General features: G+C 41.5%; 1 protein-coding gene across 1 annotated transcript; it reads right to left on the bottom strand.

Moving 5' to 3' along the window:
- Positions 1-1952: 1952 nt before the first annotated feature.
- LOC134539489 (large ribosomal subunit protein bL36m) lies at positions 1953-14549 on the bottom strand. Its single transcript, XM_063381568.1, has 2 exons — positions 14151-14549; positions 1953-2703 (listed from the first exon to the last, which is right to left on the bottom strand). Exon 2 carries the CDS (start codon positions 2686-2688, stop codon positions 2215-2217), a length of 474 nt encoding a protein of 157 aa, XP_063237638.1. The 5' UTR covers positions 2689-2703; positions 14151-14549; the 3' UTR covers positions 1953-2214.
- Positions 14550-24691: the final 10142 nt, after the last annotated feature.

The raw sequence follows: 24691 nt of genomic DNA on the forward strand, positions 1-24691 counted from the left end.
CGAATTAGACTGAGATTATCCACAACACTAGATTTTATGTATCTGTTTGGAAGTGATGTGTGAAAAATTGTGACAGTTATTGTGTTCACAATATATATGTATATGTACATACACACACACACACACTTTTGGGTTGTTGATGGTTTTGAGGTCTATGGACCATGAAACAAAAAACTATATAAAAATGTTTGAATCGTCGCACCATGGTAACGGCTACAATAGGTAGTATTTCTTTGAAATATAACTAAACAGGCCAGCAAACTGTACTACTGCTTGCAAGAGAGATGATTGGACACTTGACATGTGTAACTGCTTGACAACTGCATACAGCAGACAGCATGACAAACCCTCCTTGATGTCACTGCACACAGCTTATCATCACCAAACACAGAGTTATGTATGTAACTCGTGCTTTAAGGGCTGATTTTGGAAAGTGTGCCTAAGCTTGTATGGATTGGCTATGGAGGACACTTGAAAACCTCCCTCTTGGGAGGTAGTCAGGTCGGGATAAGGTAGTCAGGTCGGTTGTTAGTCCTTGTGCGATCATGGTATTGAAAGGTTGCTGTCTGGCAATGGCACAAAAATAATATCATTATGTATTTGAGAAGCAACTACATAATTATATTATTATGTAGTATATATTCTCCCTCACCTTCACTCAGCCTACCCAGTGCAACACCTATTTCCCCACTTATCAAACTGCCATTTCCCATCCTGAACACACCATCGCCACACCACTTACCTTCAACTTGACACTGCTCACCCCAACAACACCACGGACAGGAATCGTCCCAGCAACTTTAACTCATGTGATTGTATGCTTCCCAACGCCCCTCGTTGCGGCAGATAACCACCATGGCAGAATAAGTCCCTCCATGCAGCCACTATTCTGCACTTATCTGTCATAGGTAAATTGTAAAACATTAACATTGTGTTATGGATTTCAGAAATAAAATTGTGGCATAAGTAAATATGCAAGGTTTCATAATCAAAATGCAGTATTATTAATGTTAAGACTGGACTCTCAATTATTCATCGCATCCGCCCACCATCCACTCGTCTGTCAGGCTTAGCAACTCACAACACTTCGCACGTCCATCATAATACTTTACCATTTTTATGCTTCCAGCCTAAAAGGCTTAAATTGTGGTGAATATTTCTCTTGTATAGGTATATATATATATTACATTGATGAACATGTAAGTTAAGAACTTATAAATGATTAAACACATTTTTTTACATCCTGATTTTTCTTTTCAGATTTACTGTAGCCTATGTAATTAAATATATTTCTGTCTCCATCAATTTTTGTATTAAAAATTAAATATTTTAAATGTCTTTAAACACAAGTTACAAACATGTAATAAAAGGAGCTAAATAAATAAACAAACTGAAAATATTATAAGATAGTAAAAGTTTTGAGCAATACCTTCTAAACACTTTAACTGAAAATATTATAAGATAGTAAAAGTTTTGAGCAATACCTTCTAAACACTTTGGAGGTTATTCTTTCATCCATCCAAAGTTAAAGCTTAGAAAGCTTTTGGTGGATGGATGACATTTTCCAGGCATTCTGATTGGCTAGAAATAATTTGAGTGATGGACTGACGAGAAACAGATGAAGGAGACGAATGGACCAGTGATAGTCCAGGTTTACTTGCAGTTAAGTTCTAATGAGCTGATACAGTTTAAATTAAATTTGCTCTCTGGGCGCCGGTTTTTTCTAGTAGCAAGAGACATTAAGTAAAGGCAAGATTTAAAATTATAAAAATTATAATAACATAAAATCTATTTTTAAAAATTTAGTTATTTTTTTTTACAGGAAATGCCTTACATGTTACATGAACATTTATAAACTACTTCACAGGTACAGAATGCAAAAATTTCTACTTGCAGTCTCAGCAGTGAAATTTGTGGGTGCTACAGGCTATGAAGTCAAACTGGAGGCAGTATATGAATCAAGAAATCACAATAATTCTGTATTTCTTAATGGCACACTGGTCTATCATGGTCAGTACAACAGCTCTCAAATTCTTACCAACACTGCATATTCAACTTGCTTGTATGAATTTTCCAAACAGAAATGCTTTAAGTTAAAAATTCTAAACAACATTAACAAAAACTTTGCAAGCACTGCAAGAGATCACTGTTGTCAAAACCATGGAGGTCGCAACTTTCTGAATGACGATATCACTTGAACCCACAAATCGTAAGCTACCACGGCCGCACCCTGGACTGGGTGGCATGCGTCAGTATCCAGTTACACTTATCCGGAGCCTTCATGGACATCTGCTTGTGGCGCGGGTGTGTCTTGCACAGCACGTACAGTCTGCGCTCGCGGATCACAAAGTAGCAGTCCTTGCAGCGACGCTTCAGGTTGCGCTTCACCTTGAAACCCCGGGTGGGGAGAGTGAGAGCTGGCCGGGGTACCTCCAGCACGCTCACCGTGGTCCGTGCCAGGACGTGGCACTGCCGCACCAGGGGCACCGTGCCTTTCGTGGTTCGTACCAGGGAGTGGCACTGCCGCTCTGGGGGCATCGCGCATAACGTGGTCCGTGCCAGGGCGTTGCGCCGTCCCAGCAGATGTGCCAGGGGCAAGAAAGGTGCCATGGGCTGTGCCAAGGCACGGTAGCAACTGGACACCGAAAGCCCCAAGGCACAGCTCCGCAGGCACGTGGCTAAGCTCATTGCGTGGCCAGTAACCTGTGTACAAAAACAAGTATATCTTCAACATAAGTAATAGATTCAGACCAATGCAATATTTTTCATATTTATAGAGTTCATGTTTTATTTATTTTTTTTAAAAAACCCTCTGTTGATCCTTTTGGTACAATTTGAACCTATTAACGAACTTGAATTAAATTTACCATTTCTAGATTATGTACATATTAGTCTGGAGATTCAAAACTACGGCTGTAATCGTGTTCATAAAATAGATGTATACAGGTAAGTATGATTTCGGCCTACAAACTTTGGCTGCAGGCTCATCATGCCCAAATAAGTTGAAAACATCTATATATTTAAAGTCTCAAGTACTTCCAGGGCTGTTATATGTCTTTGAAGTTGGAGCTGAAAAACATTTTTATTGTAAACTAGCTAATAACCCACGGCTTCGCTCGCACAATTGCCGATATCTTACCATTGAAAGAAAAGTCTGTTTTTTATTCCGAAGATTTTTACTAAAGAAACAGACACAATAATATGTCAGCTGTATAAAAGAATTAATTCATAACAAAACAATTTAAGAATATTTTTTAAAGTGTTTAGCCATAAGACGTTTTGATTTTTAGTATATATTTTTAGTTTTTTAGTATACCTGATTTTATAACTCCTGTTTCAGTGTATTCGAGGATATATTTTACTTTGATGAAATCACACATAACTTCTTTTCATTTCTTGAAAGAGACAACTTAAAAAAAACTTGTTAAATACATGTCTATTAGATCATGCCATTGTTTGCACTTACACTTTCTTTATTACTGTTAAAGCTATGCTCAGGTAAAATAAAAAGTTTCACCTTATTAAAACATTACTTTAAAATATTTGCTACAATTGCTTTTTATTTGAAATGTAGAGTACACGCATAAAATTTATTATTTAAAGTAGTAGTTGATTCTTAGTTATGCTAAGTATTAATGAAAAAAATTCCCAAATTTTTTAACCCTCTACTCTTTTCCAACCACAATGCCTATGTAAAAACTCCGACTAAGTAAATGTGGCAATAGCTGTTAGTTGAGTAAAACCAAAATCATCCTTTTTTTTAACCACAGATGTTTGCTACAAAATAATTATAATTAACTTACAATTATATTGAATTAAATTTATGATGCCAATACTGATTTAGTGGAATCCATAACTTTTTTTTTTAATATTATTAATCACTGTTACAACTTAAAAGGTGCTATTTAGGAGAACGTTAAATGAAAGAAGTTAGCTTACGGTATGATTATTAATCATTGCCAATATCTTCAATTAAGTTTGATTTTATCAGAAAATATTATTTTTTTAATGTTAAAACTATATTAACAAACTTCATCCCATAAGACGTACAACTTCAATATGCAGTAAAAAAAATTTGGTTGATTTTGCATGTTTAGATATCATACCGCATAACTTACATTCTACTTGAATAGCTTCAGATATATGACATTTATAATAATAAAAAAATTGACTGTCTTTTCATAAATAAATTTTATGCAGTGTTTGTTGGTTCAGCAAATCATTTATGAATGTGTACATTACGATTTTTATAATCACGGCAAGTCATTACAAAATGATAACTTTTATGGACAATTTCTTGGCAATTATTTTGGGAGAAGTTCAATAATTGTTTGGAGAAGGGGCTTCTGGGAAACAATCTGTGTTTATCAATAAGTCTATCAGCAACTATATTTTCTGTCATTATTTATTTAATAATACTTGTGTGGGTTTTTATTGGTGTAAGTTGTTTTCAAGGATATTTTCTACATGTGCATACCTGAGTGGCAGGAATGTTGGCTAGGTTGGCAAGATAGGGAGGAGTATAAGGATAAACTTTATTATCAAAATCAATTGTAATTGAGCGAAATTCATAAATAACTGGACTCTCGAGTGCATTTCAATCCCCCGGAACAAATATAGCCTACTTTTTTACGAATAAATGTCCATAGACTATATAAGCATACCACTCTAGTTTTCATCTAATCAAAACATGATGAATTTCTGCAATATTTAGTGTGAAAAACGAATTACATCATATGGAAACTATGTAATAGTACTTATCACAAAACACAACAAATACGTATCAAATTTCTACACAGCGAAAATTTCCATATTTTCTCATGTACAGTAGGTAAAATGTTAAGTAACGAAAAATTGCAAATATAACTTTCGTTAATATTTAAGAAACTGTTTGACATTTCCACAAATGTTATATACTTAGACTTTAAATTGTAGTTCAATTACAAGCTATTTCTCACGAACACACAGAATTTAAATGTTGGAATAGCACTCGTGTTGCAATTTTTAAATGCATTAATTTGGACATACACCTAAACCCATTGCATAAGATGTTATATAAATAATGTTTTTGTTTAGCCATTCGCACTATTTTACAAAACTTAAATGTATCGAACCTAACTTAACCAAACATCCACACGATTTTATAGTAGTTCAGAATCCAAACAGAGATTCCATTTTCAACAGATTGAGTTCCGAAGAACAACAAACACTGAAATCTCTAGCGGAATCGCGATTCCACCAGCAAAGGAGGTGGCGGAATAATTCCGACAGTCTGTGACGTCATTCCGATACATAATTCCGCTAGCGAGTGTTCAAGAATAGGGTTTAGCAAATCAATGTCGGAATTTAGTCATTCCGCTAGCGGAATTATTCCGGTAGCGTCAAGAATAGGCCCCCAGACTGTGTGGTAAGCTACGAGAAGAGACCTGAAAGTCTGCTATTAGCGGCAAAAGTACAGTTTATGTATATAATGATTAGTTGAATGTATTGTGTACAATATGACAGGGTTAGAATTAAATAAAAATAGTAGCATTAAGTTAACAGTTATTTTACTCACCGGAATGGAATTACATGTCAAACTGGTTTTTAGTATTTCAGCTGTTTGATGTTATATGCACATGAAGTAGTTTGATAACATCCTGGTAAAATTAATTAATACAAACAATTTTTGTACTTTTAGATGCATAAAAACATATTAATTAAGGATTAACACATTAGCATTCCAAGCTACTGGTATTTATAAAAGATAGGTTCACCTTTCAAACACATATGAATTTCTTTGAGCTGACTTTATAAACAGAAATGAAGGGTTCTCTATTGAATCTAAAATAATAAAATGATTTTGTAGTAAGTTTTTATTAGACTGAAATTAAAATCAAATATTGTACATATTATACTGTAAAAAAAAGAGAGATTTGTGGGACTAAGTTTTACATTGCCGTCTTCACTGCTCAGCATCAGTGAAATTTTTTTTATTAATAAATATAATCTGCAACAGGGTCTGTCCACAAGAAAGTGGACATAAAAAAATTTTTTCAAAAATATTTTTTATGCATACAATTTAATGTTTTTCAGAGAGCTAATATATGGGAGTATGTTGGCTGCCTTGATATTTTCGGTGGGAAAAATGCTTACTTGTATTATTAAAAGCTGATTGTGAGTACACAGTACTGTTGAAGTGATACTAACATACATTAACCTGATCAGTAATTGAATTTATCTTTACTTTTATGAAAGACGGAAGATAACTGGATGTAACAAGAAAATAACAAGGATAAAATGTAAGTGTAAATAAATATTTCATTTTGATTTATTTGAATTTAGTATAATATTCTTAATGCTTGATCAATATCAGGTCATGCAATGTAACGTGAGTTACCAAAAACAAACATTTTTAATTTTAAAATGATAAATATTTATATGACATAAAATAACTTTCAGAATTACTGCAAGATATTTGTTCCAAGTAACCCCAAGACTGAAATAATTTTTTTACATAACCTCAAAATTAATATTTCAGTCTTACATTTGTGTAAAGTGAGTTACCATTTACCTAGGCTTAGAATGATGTTTTTAATATCATGACCCATTTGCTGGCTATAGAATTTCCTTCCAATATTTTGTTACAGGACCGGTAGAAGCATATGTCAAAGCCAAGACGGGCATCTTAGATTCATTAATAAAGGTTAATAGGGTCTTGTTCATTAATAAAGTATATAGGTTTGTGGTAGGCTTAATGTAGGTTGCAAATTTATTCTGAAAACATAATTTTATGTTACAGAATTATTTTTTACAGAGACATGGCGTTAATTGCAGCAGAAAAATTGAGAAGGCGGCGACATAAATTAAAAGACGAGGGGAAGTATGAAGAATACAAAGAGAAGCAGAGACAACAAATGAAGAAAGTCAGAGACAAGGAAAAAAACAGCTTTCAAAGCTCAAAAAAAGAAGACAAGAGGCTATAAGATTGGAAGAAAGAAGGAAAACAAGAGAGAGAGTAGCTAGACATAGATGCTTAAAGAAAGAAAGACAGAGAAAATAAGCTTCTCCATGTGTCATGTATAAGAGTGCATGTTCATCGGGAAAAGCCATTAAACGTGCTAAAATGGCACTACCAAAATCACCACGTAAGAAAGCATATGTAGTAAAAAAATTGTTTCAATCCATCCCAGGCATCAACGTTATTAATCAAACTAAGCACACAAATTCATTGGCTTTAAGTTCAGAGACTATTAGTAAAGTCATTGAGTTTTATGAACGTGATGACATTAGTAGACTAGCCCCTGGTCTGAAAGATGTAACAACAGTAAAGCATAGTGATGGTTCTAAACCAAAGCTCCAAACTCGACACCTTTTCTCATCAATTCGTAAAACTCATGCTTTGTTTTGCGAAGAGAATAGAGAGACTATAATTGGTAAAAGCAAATTTAGCGAACTGCGACCTAAACATGTAAAATATTCCAGTAGGTTGCCACACAATGTTTGTTTAATGCAAATACCATGAAAATTACATTTTGGCTATAAATGCCTCGCATTCTACTTTTCCTTGCTTTCCCAAGTAGACTCAAAATTTCTGGGATAAATATCTCTGTCAACCTCACAGAGAAGATTGCTGGCTAAGTAATTGTGAAGACTGTAAAAATAAGCTCCATAAGTGTATAGCAAAACTGTTAGAGGAGAATGGTGCATCATGTGATGTCAAGTGGCATGTTTGGAAAGAACTCCCAGAAGGTCTACGCAAGGTTGTAGAGGATGACAGCACAGAAACACTCGTAGCATATATCAACAGTATTTGTAATGAATTTCTAAAACATTCATACATAACAAGGGAACAAACTAATAGTTATTGAATTGACCGATCTAAGACTGCCTCTCCACACCACGACAAGAAAATTGCACTGGTACAGGTAGACTTCTCGGAAAATTACACTTGCATTGCCCAACAGGAAACACTAAGTTATCATTGGAACCAGCCACAAGTATCTTTGTTCACTTGTAGTCTGTGCTATGAAGGAAAGCAGCACCCTATTGTTATTGTTTCTGATAATTTAAATCATTCAAAAGATACCATTGTTGCCAACATGTCCAGAATTTTTGATGAGTTTCCCACAGAAGTAAGCGAAGACAGAGTATGGTCAGATGGACCAAGTTCTCAATTCAAGAATAAATTTATTGCTGCCAGCTTGAAGCCTCTTGAAAAGAGACACAAGAAGAAAATCATGTGGAATTATTTTGCAACATCACATGGTAAGGGACCGGTACACGGTATTGGAGGATCTGTTAAGAGACAAGTTCGAAGGCAGTGTTGAGTGGAAAAGGTGTTATTTATAATGCTTCTGATTTTTGCAGCTTAGCGAAGCAAGTCAGTAATGTCACTGTATTGCACATGTCTGTTGACGAAATTGATTCGCTGAATAAGCAACTGGACGTTAAAAGCATATTTGAGGAGGCTGATGACTGTTCCAGGAATTACGAAAGCACATTGCATCATTTGGGAAAAGAAATGCTTTAAGACCTATGTCCTCACAAACAAAATTTCACAGTCAATTTCTAGTTTTCACTTGCTTTTTTTTTTTTATCAAAAATGTTGAACATATTAAAAAAATTGATTTTTCACATGTTTGTAAACCTTGGATATAGAAGAACTTTAATCTTTAACCTTGAATTGGGATTATAAAATGTATAGGAAAACTTGTGGTAAAAATCAAGCATCAATAACACAGTAGTCTATATGCCTTAGTTTCATCTTTAAAATATTATCTTTCAAGTCTTACATTTTCCAAAAATTAAAGGTGAGGAATTTGTGTGGGAATTTGTTTATGGGAATAATATTTGCATAAAAGCAAATAATATGAGATGATGCACATTTTTACTAAATAGTTTTGAAATTGTAATTTGAATAGTTAACATTAATTTATCCACATAGATTTTATACTATTTCATGTGAATTGTTTCAGGAGTTAAAAAAAATTCCAAATAATGAATGTATTAAAAATAGCATTTCAACAATAAAAAATAAAGACTACTAAATTCAAATTTAAATATCCCGCCACAGTGACAGTAGAATAAATTTCGTAAATCTACTAGATCGCACGACCACTTCTTAGTTCCTTTTCTAAAATATTTGAGTCTATCATTAATAACAGATTGGTTAGCTATCTCACAAAATTTAACCTGCTATCTACATCACAGCATGGTTTCTTAAAGGGAAAAAATACCGCGTCGGCTATCGGCAAGTTCGTTGATTTTGTCACAGAATGCAAGGACAGATCAGAGGATGTCGTCTGTATTTTTCTTGATCTGTTCAAAGCTTTTAACACAGTAGATCATAAATTACTTAGTGATAAATTATATAATTTGGGAATTAGAGGTGTAGTCAATAAATTGTTGAAGTCTTATCTCACAAACAGAATGCAGATAGTTCAAGTTACTAGAGTCAATAGTAACAATATCTTGGAGTCTTATAATTCCCTACCTAAATTTATGAATGTAGGAGTTCCTCCAGGTAGCGTTTTAGGGCCACTTCTTTTTCTGGTCTATGTAAATGATCTAAGTTAGGTATCATTTTACCGATATTCCTATCATTTCTTTTGCAGATGATACTAATGTACTGGTTAAAGCCAATCCAGCATCTAAACTTGATGTTCTGGTTATAAATACACTACATACATTAAACTCTTGGTTTACAAATAATAAACTGCTACTGAATTATGGCAAAACAAATTTTATTTTTTTTTCCTCAAAATTAAAATCAAATAAACCAAATACTCTGTTAAAAAATACTAACTTAAATTTTGTGGCACATGCACGATTCCTTGGAATTGAGATTGATGAATTTTTATCATGGGATAAACATACGTTTGATTTGTTAAATAAATTAAACAGTATGTGTTACATGTTTAAAGTACTTTCTCATATAACCACCAAACAATGCCTAGGTATGGTCTGCCTACTTTGGCTATGTTTATTCTTTAATCAGCTATGGAATTATGTATTGGGGGAGTAATAGACATCATCTACAATCAGTTTTTATTATACAAAAAAAAATAATCAGAATTATAGGTACTCCACATGAAATGTTTGGACAGTTTGTAACGTTGCAATACCCTGCCCTCATAGCTAAATGTTTTTCTTTTAAACGTCTTTTCTGTATATGTGAGTATTAATAAGTCAATGTTTTTTGAGTGGTGTATATGTTTATGAAACAGTATAATCAGACGTTATGAATATTAATATACATATGTTATTTGCACGTGCTATGTGTTTTAAGGATGTCCCTGGTATCTTAACAGACATTTTCAATCAGTACTATTTCTTTATGTAATTATTCACAAATAAGTCGCTGTACTTACTAGAATTTTGCCTGTTTAGGCCTACTTTTTCAGGTTTTTCTCAATAAGTTGAATTTTGTCAAGTAATTTGTATTATGATTGCTGTTCTTAATTTTAATTAACGTGTTGCAATATAATTATAGATTACGGGACTGTGTCTGGGCTGGGGCGATGTGTACAAAGAGAGAGGCATAAGAGACATGTAAGTGTGAGTGAGAAAAAAACAGTGCTTCCCCGCTAACTGAGATAAAAGCTGGGATTCCCCACTGGTCGTGGGAAATGTGTGATAACTGCTCTCTCACGGTGTGGGAGAGAGAAGGAGAATGTAAAGTCCCTGGCTCTATGGAGAGAAAACTGTTTTCAATATGTGTTCTGTGTTCCTATTGGCTTGTATCTGTAAGTGTGAATGAAGCGTATGTGTGATTGGTCGGTGAGGTCATGTGACTTCTCCTCCCTGCGTGGAGGAGACAGTGGCAAGAGTTCACCAGTCGTCTGCCGATTGCTGCACCAGTAGGTCGTGTTCGGTGGCTTCTCGCCAAATTATGTAGAATTTGTGAAGAGATAACTTAACGTTGGTGGTCAGAGCCAGGCCGAGTATTAAGTCAACCTAAGTTTTTTTTATTTCATTCGGACAGTACCAAATTAGAAATTGTGATCACCTTCGTCGGCGTTTGGCTCGTGATGAAGTTCATTTTCGCTGGGTGCAGCCACGTTTGAGGCCGCACTGACTTCGTGTACTTGCAGTAAAATATTACTGAAGGAAGTTATTTTTCGTTAATTCACATCGCACAAACTGCGAGCATTTTTCGACAGGCAGATGTACGTGTTGAACGAGTGAGTAAAACTGTGACAGTGATTGGATTCGTCTGTGCATTCTATCTTGAAAAAATAAAACAAACACTAAAAAATTGGCGCAACATCTGTTTATTTTTGTATGTAACGAACCGTTACAAGTTGTCGTGATATTTATAAATCTTTAGGTCTTCTTACTGTGCTCTGTATTTATATTTACAAAGTATTATTGTTTATTTATAAAAACAAATTAATTTATATAAAAAATTCTAATATTCATGCGCATTTCACGCGAATTAACGCAGATTTTCATCTGCAAAGGGTTCATAAGAAAAAAAATTTACAGTCTGTTAGAAATGTTGGTATTAGATTATTTAATAAGTAACCATTCAGCTCTAAAAAATATGGAGCAATATAATTTATTTAAAAAATAATTATTTCTTTATTTATCACATAAGGCTTTTCAAAACATAGATTATTATGAACAGGAGGTAGCTTCGTAACATTTTTACTGTTTTTTTTGTGAGTTTTATATATGATTATGATGAACTGTACTATGTGATATAGGTTAGATTGTGTTCTAATGTTGATATTTATACTTAATTTTGTTTACTGTAATTATGTATTACTTTTCTTTTATATATAATATTATCTAAATAGGTGCTTATTTGGAAGTGCAGCTGTTTTATTATTTTAATTTTGTATGTTTTTAATACTGTTTTTGTACCTGTTTTATGTGTTTGTATTTTATGTTTATTTGTATTTTTTTATGACATATTCTAAACCATTATGTATGGTCTATTGAATGAAATAAAAATCAATCAATCAATCATTTGGAAACCGGTAGATGGCAGCACAGTCGCGCAGTTCAATCGTGGAACATCGATAAACCGTTGACTTAGCAGTCTTACTCTGTATCGTCCTTGATCCTGACCAACCTTTCCAACCTCTTCCTCCCCTGGAATGCTTCCCACCCCTACTCCCTAATCATTTCAGATGGACTATACATTTCCCCCTCTTGTCTTTCCCTTCTCCTCCACATACCCATCACCCCACCTTAGTACTCTATGCTGCACCTTCTCCAAGCTCTCTTACCTCAGTCACTAGGTAGGAATCACAGATCACAGCCTCATTCTCCATCATAGGCCTGACCAATGAGTATGCGACTGAAGGGTCCTGCCAAGCAAACCCAGCAACTTCCTCCGCCCATAAGTCACCATCTGCTGAACCTGTTTTTACCCTTCCCAGGTTATTTTGCAGGGCCGCGCCTACATACTTATATCCTTTTGACTTATTTTTATCTCCTGCCCCTTTCTGTTATAAATTTCCCTAACTACCCTTCCTCTTCCTCGTGAACTAAACTCCCTTGTCATTCCAACATTCAGTGACATAGTGTTCTCTTGATGTAAGTTTTTGGACATACGCCATTGCTAAGAACTTTTTCTGTTGAAGAAAAACTAAAAAATAAAAAAATAAATAAATCAATAAAAATACCCAAAAAAGACAAAAAAAAAATTAAGCAAAAAATTGCTGTTGACAACACGGATATAAACATCACAGAAAATTTCGTAACAGGAATAAGTATGGTCAACAAACAAAGGAAAACAAAGAAAAATGTACATACTAAGAGAACGAAAAAAAATCCCACAATGATGACGACACAGAAATATTTAACCCAAAAAAATTCAGCACAACGGTTGAAACGAAACAAAAACATGACAAAACGAAAAGACGAAACAAACACAATAGTTTTCCAAAACAGAATAGAACGATAAAAAACCTCCACAAATGATGACAGCACAAAAATATTGAACCCAAAATAAATCAGCACAACAGTTGAAACGAGACTAAAACACGACAAAACGAAAAGAAGAAACGAACACAATAGTTTTTCCAAAACAGAAACAAGCGAAGTTTCGGGAACTGCTATCTGCTCCCGTCCTCAGGCAGAGACGCACATGGTACGGAAACACAGGTGCGACTTCTTAGCAATGGCGTATGTCCAAAAACTTACATCAAGTCATGCACTCCCATTGCACAAATCTTTCAAAGATAATATCCTGTTCTCTGTCCTTCATTCTAGCCTGCAGGCATTCTATCTCCTCAACTATACCATACAAAGTGCAATTGTCTGCAAACATTTCCATTCAATCCTTATTGTGAACAGCGAGGGCCCCATAGTATTCCTAGTCACTTCATACATTTCCCCTCCCAACCCTTACCAACTGTATCATATCCCTAAGACAATATCCTACCCATTTACCACCCTGTTATCCTTAAGCAACAACTCTTAACTTCTCCATTAATCTCTTGTGCGACACCTTATCAAAGACTTCTCGAAATCGATGAATAATGCATATACCTGCATCCCCCGACATCCGCTTCCACCAGACATTAGAGCAACCCTGCCTGAAACCATGCTGCCTAAGTCATTTATTTCCCCCACCATGTACCTACCCACCTACCTCAGGAAGTAAAATTCATCACTGCGCAATTTTTTATGGTAAAGTAACTCACCAGAAAAAAAGCATTTAAAATTGTTAATTCCCAACCAACAGTTAGATGATTTTACCAGTATTTTTATCATGTATCTATCCTAACATACTGTCGGCATTATTTTTAAGTATATTTAAGTATAATTATAGCTTGGTGTTGATTTTATTTTAACCCTACTGTGTGTGTATTTTATTATATATTTATTTTATAACTGATATAGGTTTATATACCATTAATTTTTATTATTTTAACCATTTGTATTATGATTGTATGATTTGTATTGCTGATTTATATTTAACGTCTATTGTATTAAATTGTATTTAACTTGCTCCATGTCCCTAATTTGAAACTAAACGGAGTGCATGAATGAATGAATGAATGAATAAATAAATAAATAAATAAATAAATGTAACAAACCTAACCCAACCGACTCATCACAAACTAATCTAAAACAACACACTCTCGCCGACACGGGACTTAATAATTGTCTTATTACTTCTAACAAACGTAAACTAAAACAAAAATACCAACCTTAAATCAACTTCTTTTTGCTTTTTGATCTGTACTAGATTCCCACTACATGGAAAGCCTACGGTAGCATTGCTGTCGCTAGACTCTTGTGTGGGCTGTGGGGACTTGTGTAGTTCGCGAACGAACTAGTTCGGAAGAGCGCTCCCACAGACGAACTACGCGAACTAGTTCCCAGATCCCTCGCTCCTCAGTTCATTAGTTCGTTCTTTTTCCGATCTCCTTCTTTTAGTTCAGTGCACATGATCTGGCTCTTATCAAAAGTCGACACTCGTTCTCCCTTTCGGGTATTAGTTACGGCTTTGTCGCTGGTCTTTTTGGCTGGCTATCGTTATCTGCTCGGGTCGGATAATTGAAATTTCAGACGTCTAACGGATACTGACTTTACAAAAATATTGACTCTTGATCGCTGCAAATGTTTACTGCAATGAAACATTTTCAAATATAATCGTTTTGTTGATGATGATAGCTTTATACTCGTGTCCGAGCACGGTAACTTCATGGTGTATACTGAGAACAAGTCAGACATAATTACATTAGGAATTATATTAGTGTTTACAAAATGATTTCAATATTCATAAAATAATTTTGACAGCTGATGACAACTTTAATATTAAAATTTTGACTTATATAAAACCATTGTTAAATAAACTTATTTTTGACGCGACATCTAATAAATCGATAAACGCCGGCTGCACGCACGAAAAAAGTCCCGTTACGCACATTGTCCCGTTACGCTCATTGTACGCTTGCGCCGCATCTATCTCTCTTCCACTCGATTGGAACAACCATCCATTGGGCTTTTTCGAGGCACATTAAACTTGAAACACTTCCATTCGTTTCCTACTTTTCCTATCATCGTCCTATCCTTAACAGAATAACACAGATTGGAAGAAGTTAAATAGCAAACATCTATAAAAGTTATAGTTAAAATAATCTGTTCATTAAAGTAATAAACATATTTGAATTAATGAGTGCAAATAAAAGTAAATTCATCAATTAAATTGTAGATTTCATTTCACTCCTTCTTTGTATAAATACAAAATAGTGACAATTCAATAAAAATGATTAAATTTTATTCATAAAAGTATGAAATCATTTCATCAATATTTTGTTATGACGTCACGTTAAACTATCGTTCGTAAACTGGCTTTACAGACAAACAATTTTTTTGTTGATTATTTCTAAAGCTTAAAAAAAATGTATTTTATAGGCCTAAAACGGTATTTTATTCACAAAGTAAAACACATTTAATAAATAATATTTCTTAAACTAGCTAATAAATAAATTCTTTTAGAAATTAAATTTTTTTGATTATAGTGTATGTTAAGTGATGATGAACTAACTAATATTTAATTATTGAATTATATATAGGTCCTAATGAACATACACATTCTTAAGCAATATTAGCATACAATCTTACTTAAGAGGTTTTATTAGTTTTTCTATGTATAATTGTAAGGTAACAAATTAGAAGAGTAATGGGTCTTTTTTCATAATAATTTACGTAATTTTGTGGCCTGTACATAATAACGCATTTTTTGTTGATTATTTCTTTAAAAAAATTTTTCATTTGTATATTTATAAAACGGTATTTTATTCACTAAAATAAACAGATTTCATAAATAATATTTCTTAAACTAGCTATATAAAAAATCCTTTCATAAATTAAATTTTTTTCGATTATAGTGTATGTTAAGAAAATAATAAAAACCTGTCATATACGCCATTTTACCCAATTAGGTAAATTATTGTTTTATTTACTCATTTGATGTATAATAACCCAAAAAGGATAATAATCTAGGCGTTCACAACACTGATCATTATAAAAAATAACTACTATAACATACAAAGAAGATCGCCTGCAGTAGCGGTAGCAAAGCGAACGAACTATCTGTGACCTGTCTTCTTTGAATTCGAGTTGGGAGCGGACGAACTAAAAGAGCGACCTAGTTTGCCAAGGAGCTGCGAACTAAAAGGAGCGCTCCCGGTCGCGAACTATTATGCGCAAGTCTACTACGATTCACTCGTCCTTCTGGACATACCCGTGACGCCAACCGCCGGTGCTCCCTCTGGTCCGCAAAGGTCGTTATGCCAAAACAACACTTGCTCCTAAGTGCATCGAACACGCCCGAGCGTGATGACCGCGGAGTGTGTGAAAGTGCGCCGCGACGAACACCAAAGCGACGTCAGCGCCCGGCCGGGTGTGGCAATGCGCCTAATTAATTGTATAATTATTTTGTCAAACTAAAACAACTAAATTAATAACAATTTAAAAGAGGATTCATGTAAGGGAAATTATGTCTAATTGTCTTATAAGCATATATTGTGTAACTTGTCTTTAAGTCCAAAACTGGCCGGGTCGGTTTTCCCGTGTTCCACGTGGTTAGGCGCGAGGCCGCAGGGCGGTCTCGCGCTCAGTTACCGTCGGGAGCTCGAAGGGGTCGGGCGCTCCGCGAACGTCGGGCCATCAACTTTCGCGCTTCATCTCCATATCAGCAATAGTGTAAGTCTTTTAAAATCCTTTAACTAGCTCGGCGCTGACCCCACCCCAGTCGCACGATATTTCGTGCGACTCGTAACTTATTAATTTTTATCCCGACAGGGAGTTTTCTCATTTTTTACGTAATTCCATTTCCAGTTTAAGGACAGCGTATAGTGGTACGCAGTTTCGGCTTCACAGCCAGCTAATTGTTATTACCGTAGGCTCTTTGTAATGAGTGTTGAATGCTACTGACTAACTTTCGCCTTTTAATTTTCACCATCTTAAACGTGTAATTTGTAACGTGTGATTTAACTGAATAACTTTCAATTCCAAGAGACTTTAACGTGTACGTCTCCAGCTGGCGTATCTACGTAATTTTAGAGACATTAATATTTCGTCGCAGGCTAGATTGCAAACAATCCTGAACATAGGGATTTCTCTTCGTGTTTCCGTGTCAGCCTAAGTCGTAGCAACATAAGTTCCGCGACTATCCGCCAAATCCTTCATAGGAACGAGTACTCACCGTTCCAGCTTGTCGATATTACTTTGCAACCTATCCTGGTCACGCACGTCGTTTACATTCAGAGATACGCGTGTCACAGCGGTCCGACAACGGACGCGGCCAGTACCGGGACCAATAAGTGTATCAATACTGAATAAAGTGCACTGTCCTGTAACTCGTTTACCAATCATTTACAAGGCATCCTGGGTGGTCTGAACAGCCCAGGTAGGTTCCGACCCACGACGCGCTCCTGCCTGCAGCCACGAGGCCGAACCCCCGTTAAAACCCCTGAGATCCTTTCCAACGCTAATATTTAATTAAAAACTTAAACAGGCAGCGGGAGTGGCGTCACCCGAATACTAACGTTCATACAAATTCCTGATGTGTGGGAAGCATATTTTCACAAACGAGAGAGCCAAATGCCCGATTGTGCATCTTCGGTTTTTTTTTTAATCATTGTAAATAAATATGGCGATGTTGATAAAAGGAAAAACCATAAACAAGGCAACGGTATTCATTTGTAGGCCGCCATATTTTTCGTTTGCCGTGTGTCCATGAATGTTTATTTTGGACAACTCATGATAACTAATGGTCAATTAGATTGGGTTAGCTACATTATAAATACTTTAAAACATTGTGGACAGTTGATTGGTTAGGATAGCTATATTGACGTCGTCCGACCGAAGGCCACCATAAAGCCCAACCTGCAACCGCCAGTATTCAACCCCGCTAACGGAACGCGCCCCTAGCCATGGCCCACCTGAGACAGACGAGCCACCGGCAGACAAGGTAGAATCCGGCCCCATAATAACCAGACCGACACTACAGTCAATACCTCTGATAAAGCACACGCAGAATAAAAACAACATTGCATATAGGTTAAACGTTCTCTCAATGAAAATGCGACGTAGGAGTGCCCGAGCACTCACGTGTGAAAATGTGTCAGTACGTGTGCGAGTGTCCCCCTGGCGGCCTTCTACCTGTATTAATTAAGTGTTTCAGGTGACATAATTGTTACCTCCCTATGTTGGGTTTTTACTCCCCACCAGAGCGGACCGGCAAAAGACGAACAGTCTCTGGTGTGACTTACAGTTCAAATCATAATCCGTAATAATGCTAAATCTAAATCGAAGAAGGGATGTGTAATTTAAATTTAGTTTGAATAATTAATGTAAGAATTTAGCACTCTTAAAATCTCTTGTTAACTTGTTAATTTGGAAAATAACGTAATGAGGTCAACCCCGGCGCGAGAGGACACCGAGTCTCGGCCGGACGCCATGACACCACGGCAGTACAGCGCGACTCGTGGACCGGGGCGGACACACGTCCCACGGAGAGGCAGCATCCTTTGTCTACACTAAAGTTGACGTCGTCTGGCCGATGACCACCCCAGAGCCCGACCTGCACCCGCCAGTATACGCTCCCGCTAATGGAACACACCCCTGGCCATGGCCCACCCGAGTCAGGCGACCCGAACAGCAATTAAAGACAAAGCCGCGGAAACCTGAGTAGACAAGAGAAGAACCGTACCCATTCCTCCTGAAACATTAAATTAGGATTTTAGCGACAATAAAATCTCTTCCAGACACACCCGTTTGGAGTCTAGCGTAATGAGGTCACGCCTGGCGCGAGAGAGGCCGAGCCTCCCTCGGACGCCATGCCAGTTCGGCAGTTCAGCGCAGCTCATGGACCGGGGCGGACCTACGTCCCACGGAGAGGCAACATCCTTTGTCTACATTGAAAGTAACGTCCGGTAAATATAGTCACTAATTAACCAAACCCCTTTTATTACGTAACCTCTCCGTGAGTACCCGGTCCCTTTTTTCGGTCCAGGACCTAATCCGGCCGCATCAACTTAAGGACACCCCGCACCACACTTGGTCAGCGGGGCTGCTCTTCAGCATACGGCACGGGCCATCTCCCGCAACGTACAGAACTTTATTTAAGGTCACGCGCACGGCGCTGACCACAAACCCGCAAGGGAACTTGGACAAACTTAATTGCGGTGCGTGTTTCACCACAGTGGGCACAACACCCGCGCCGAGACATTTGCATACGGGATTGGCCGTCTCCAATCGCCCGCCCCCTTAATTCAGTGTATTTCTGTATCCTGTATTTTGTACTGCCAACTTACGTTACCCGAGTAACGAGTGCCACGTAACTTGTGCGCGCCCCCTTAATCCAGTGTATTTTTGTATCCCGTGTTTTGTATTGCTAACTTACGTTACCCGAGTAACGAGTGCCACGTAACTTGTGCGCACCCCCTTAATTCAGTGTATTTTTGTATCCCGTATTTTGTATTGCTAACTTACGTTACCCGAGTAACGAGTGCCACGTAACCTGTACGCGCCCCCTTAATTCAGTGTATTTTGTGTCCCGCCTTTGTGTTACGAAATTACGTTACCTGCGTACCCAGTGAGACGTCTGAGACATAACAGCATCCGAGGCCACGTAACGCAGGACACAAACAATACGGCGCCACGGAATAACAAGTAAAAACCCCCCGGGGACCTCTGTAGAGTGTTGTATTGTGTACGACTCGCTCCTCTGAATAAAAGGTACGACACCGCCACCTCAACTCCACGTCTCTTATTTAAAATCATCTCACGCAACACCACCGCCGGCCCTAGTGGGCCACGCAGGGGCACATACATCCACGACCCCAAATTCACGACTAGAAACGAGCTAGTCTGGCGCCCACCCGGAAGACACAGATCAAGAACCGCCTTTTCCCACTAGGAGCCACACCGGGACTCGAGCCCGAGACCCCGGACGACGGCATTTGGCGCCCGCTGCGTGGGGCAGAAAATAATGTGAAAAATTTTTTTTTTTCACTTCTGGACATTTTCGAAATAAATTCACCAACAGGCGACAGCGGAGACACGAAACGGCCATTTTGGACACAGGAAGGGTCGAAGGCCAGACAGACCGGCGCGACGAGGCGAGCGGACAAAGGACACTCCAACCACCCCCACCCCCGCACGTCATCACGGCGAGGCGAGCAACGGAGCGACGTCACCACCCCCACTCCGCACGGACCGTTTTCGCCTCCTCTTTGTGCGGCTGTCCGGGCACCTACCCCCACCTCGTCACCCCGCTTCACGCTCTCCGCTTCGGGCAACCATCCTGATACCCCCACTCCGCGCAGACCGTTTTCGCCTCCTCTTTGTGCGGCTGTCCGGGCACCTGCCCGCCGTCGATCTCAAACCCGCGCGCTACAACACGCGCCCAGACTACAAACAGCCCGTCACAGACGGCGAACTTGAACGTACAACATACAGCTCAACATGCAGGCACCACCTACAGACCTCGTGTGCACGCGTTGCCTATTACCAAGGGAAATAGACCTATTGACGGGATCACTGCCGTGGTACAGGACATGCCAATGCGCGAACACCCGGGACAACGTCACCGAACAGACCTGGGGCAAGCCCTGGAGCGAGACGTTACTCGGCGAGCCGCACACCCAATTACCGTGGTCATGGGCACCGCTTAAGACGGAGGCACAAGCTAACGTCACACTGGGAGGCATACTACCGACTATGGGCCTCACGAGTGCACGGACCAATCCGGCACCCAAATACATCCCACCACCAAGCGCAATCACCGGACCAAACACGGGGATGCATACACGCAACCCGTGCTACACAGGGAAGTTAGCACTACCCGAGTTCAGCGGAATAGGGCACGAAGTACCCAGAGACTTCCTAACACACTGCGAGGTCAGACTGGCACAGTCCGGAATACCGACCGATGAGTGGTCGGGGCGAGCGAGCGAACAGCTGAAGGGGACCGCCCGCCAATGGTGGAACACCTGGGGATGCTTCGGCATGCCCTGGGAGGAGTTTGCCATGTCGTTCAACCGCCGATTTGACACGGAACACGCACTGGTCCAATGCACGAACCAGTTCTATGGCGAACGCCAACGCGACGGCGAACCCGTCGAGCAGTTTCTGGCCAAGAAAATGCAACTGTTCAATCGAGTAGCACCCGGCGCCGCGCCAGCCACCGCGCTCGCAACCATTACCACCCTCCTACACAATGAACTCCAACCGTTCATGCGGTGTTACCGCGCAGAGGAAGTTGAGGATTACGTCCGACAAGCCATAGACACGGAACGGAACATCCGGGGACTGCGGCACTACGACCCCCCGAACACCGACCGGGACCTGGCCAGACGCCCAATGGGTCAGAGAATAGCCAGCGTCCAGAACCGGGAAGCAGGGGGCTACACACCCGACCGCCCGCGACGAGCCATCGTGGACGCACCACCACCTGGTAGGCCCGATGGGACATCGACGCAACAGGAACCCCCACTACCACGATGCCAGTTGGGCTGCCCCGCAGGTACCCGCCACTGGCATGTCGACTGCCCACGCCGGCAAACACCACCCGTCACCAACACGTCGGGAAACGCCCACCCGGGGGCACGGCAGTAAAACCCGCGCCTCCGAGCAAACCGAGCTAACCCACACCCGCCGCGGAAACAGCCACACCGCAGCTAAACCAGCTAATCCGTCCCCGCGACGGCCTACTCCGCATCCCTGTGGAAGTCAACGGGCGACCCACGGCGGCCCTGGTAGACACGGGCGCGAGCCACGTGTTCGTGGCCCCCCACCTGGTACCCCCCGGCGCGCTGCAGCCCCACCAGGCCGAGTTACGGTTAGCAACCAGCACGCAACCGGGAAGGACAGTGGGGCAAGCCGAACTCGAGGTACGCATTCGGGACGACGTCACCACGGTAACCGCCCTAGTGGTAGAGGACTTACACGAAGGGATAGTACTAGGCCAACCATGGTTAGCGAGACAAGATGCGGTGATCGAAATGAAACCCAGACGAGTTTACATTGGCACCCGCGAGCGGCTCACGGTGTACGCCATAGGCACTACCCCCGAGAGTCAGGGGGAGAAAGTAACCTTAGACCAGTTCCGCCACAACGTCCCCCACGAGTACCGAGCAGCAGTGGAACGCGTGTTGGCAGAAAGGCAGGACGTCTTCGCGGTAGCCGACCCACTGAAGCGCACCACCATCACCGAACACCACATCCCGACCACCAACGACAACCCAGTACACGAGGCCCCGAGAGGCTACGGGTTCCGGGAGCAGAGGGCCATCCGGGAGCAAGTGGCGGACATGCTTCGCGACGGGGTAGTCGAACCGTCCAACAGTCATTACAATGCTTGCGTCGTATTAGCCCCAAAGAAAGACGGTTCGCTACGCTTCTGCGTCGACTTTCGGCTCACCCCCACCTCAAATCAGCGTCGACGCCGCCGTAGCCAGACTCGGCCGCGCGAAAGTCTTCAGTACGCTCGACCTGAAGGCTGGGTATTGGCAAGTGCCCATACGGGCGGAAGACAGGGGGAAAACCGCGTTCACGATACCAGACGGGCGGAAGTTTCAATTTCGCGCCATGCCTTTTGGGCTAAAGTGCGCACCGGCCACGTTCCAGGGAATGATGACCCGAGTGTTGGAGGGGTACCTGGGCCGGTTTGCGATCGCGTACCTCGACGAAGTGATCGTCTTCTCCGAGACGTGGGAGGACCACGCCAGACACCTGGCGCTGGTCCTAGAACGCTTGGCCACACACCATCTCACGGCCGCACACCACAAGTGTCATATCGGGACCCAGGAGGTCGAATTCCTGGGCCACCTAGTAAGCGCGGCTGGCAACCGACCCCAACCCGTTCACTTGCACAAGATCGCTGAAGCGGCACCACCGCGGACGAGGAAGCAACTCCAACGATTTATCGGCCTGGTGAACTGGCTCAGGGGGTACATCCCCGACTTCTCCCGTACCATCGCACCACTGACCGACCTCCTGTCACCACGGGCACGGTACCATTGGGGCGAACCCGCGCAACGCGCCTTTGAAGAAATAAAAGCCGCCTTCACTCGCTGTCACACCCTCACACGAGTAGACCCCGGACGCCGCCTCTACCTCCAGACCGACGCCAGCGCACTCGGTGTGGGCGCGGTGCTTTTCCACACGGACCCGAACGGGGTCCGCGAGGTCATCGACTACGCTAGCGCAAAGCTCCGACCGGCCGAACGCCGGTATCACAGCAACGAGCAAGAGTGCCTAGCCGTAGTCTGGGCCATGAAAAAGTACCGGCCCCACCTGGAGGGGAAGTGCTTCACACTGAGGACGGACAACAGCTGCCTCACCTGGCTGCGTACGATGCAGGGGCAGAAAGGCAAACTCACACGATGGGCGCTATTCCTCCAGTTGTTCGACTTCGACGTCGAGCACGTTCCCGGCACGGAGAACCAGCTCCCCGACTTACTGTCGCGGGAACCCGACGACCGAACAGAACTGACGGACGAGGACGACTGGGAGGAGATTCTACCCCCGGACACACCACACGGACACGCATCGCACGACTCGCAATGCGCGTGCATCACGGCCGACGCGGACGGGGACGAAGACCCACCCAACATTGTAACCGACGTCCAGGACCGGGTACGTCGAGCGCAGGAAACGTCAATTAACGCGGCAAGACGCCACCAGCAAGCGACCGCCGGACATGAGGCGTGGCGCGTGCAAGACGGCCTGATTCAGACTCACACACCCGGACACCAGGAAGACTGGAAGACCTACGTCCCGACGGAAGCCCGAGAAGCGGTCCTTCGGTTCTTCCACGACCACGACCTCGCTGGACACCCGGGGACCGATCAGACACGACGAGAAGTCACCCGGCACTACCACTGGCCCCGCGTCACGTACGACGTACGTACGTACGTGCGCTAATGCGAGGTCTGTCAGGCGAGGAAAGCGAGGCGGCGTGACGGCGAGGAGCAACAACGACCCAAAGAACCCACCACCGCCTTCCAAACGATAGCCTTAGACGTAATGGACCCCTACCCCCGCACGCCGTGCGGCAAACGCTTCCTCCTCGTCGTGACGGACCTCTTCATGCGGTGGACGGAGGCGTATCCATGCGGGAACGTGCGCACACCTACCATCATCAGCCTACTGACCAGGGAATTCCTGTCACGTTGGGGATACCCCCAGTCGGTGTTGACGGACAACGCCAGTCAGTTCCTGGGGCGACATTGGAGGGGCTGGTGCGACGAACACCAGATCGAGCACCACACGACGCCCGCCTACCACCCGAGAGCGAACCCGACAGAGCGCCGGAACCAGCAACTGAAGGCACAGCTCCGGATCCGGCTGGAGGCGGACCACACGCAGTGGGACCTGCACGTGGCTGATGCCCTCTTCTGTGTACGACGCCGCACCAACGCCGCAACCGGCCGCACACCGGCCGAAATTATACAGGGCCACAACCTGCCCTTACAGGGAGAATGGGCCACACACGGCACTCCACACCCCGACGAGACGACGGAGGAACGTGACCAACGACAGGTGACTCTGCACGACGAGGCAAGACGTAGACAGGAGAGGTACGCCAACCGGATCACCCCAACCACAGATCATCCTCCACCCGCCGTGCAGGTCGGCGATCAGGTGTTCGCGCGACTACACCCACTTTCAGCCGCACCCCGCAACTATTGCGCGGGACTGGCCCCGCGCTGGGGCGGGCCATACACGGTAC

The sequence above is a fragment of the Bacillus rossius genome, chromosome 1 (genome assembly GCF_032445375.1).
Source record: "Bacillus rossius redtenbacheri isolate Brsri chromosome 1, Brsri_v3, whole genome shotgun sequence".
Lineage (NCBI taxonomy): Eukaryota > Metazoa > Arthropoda > Insecta > Phasmatodea > Bacillidae > Bacillus > Bacillus rossius.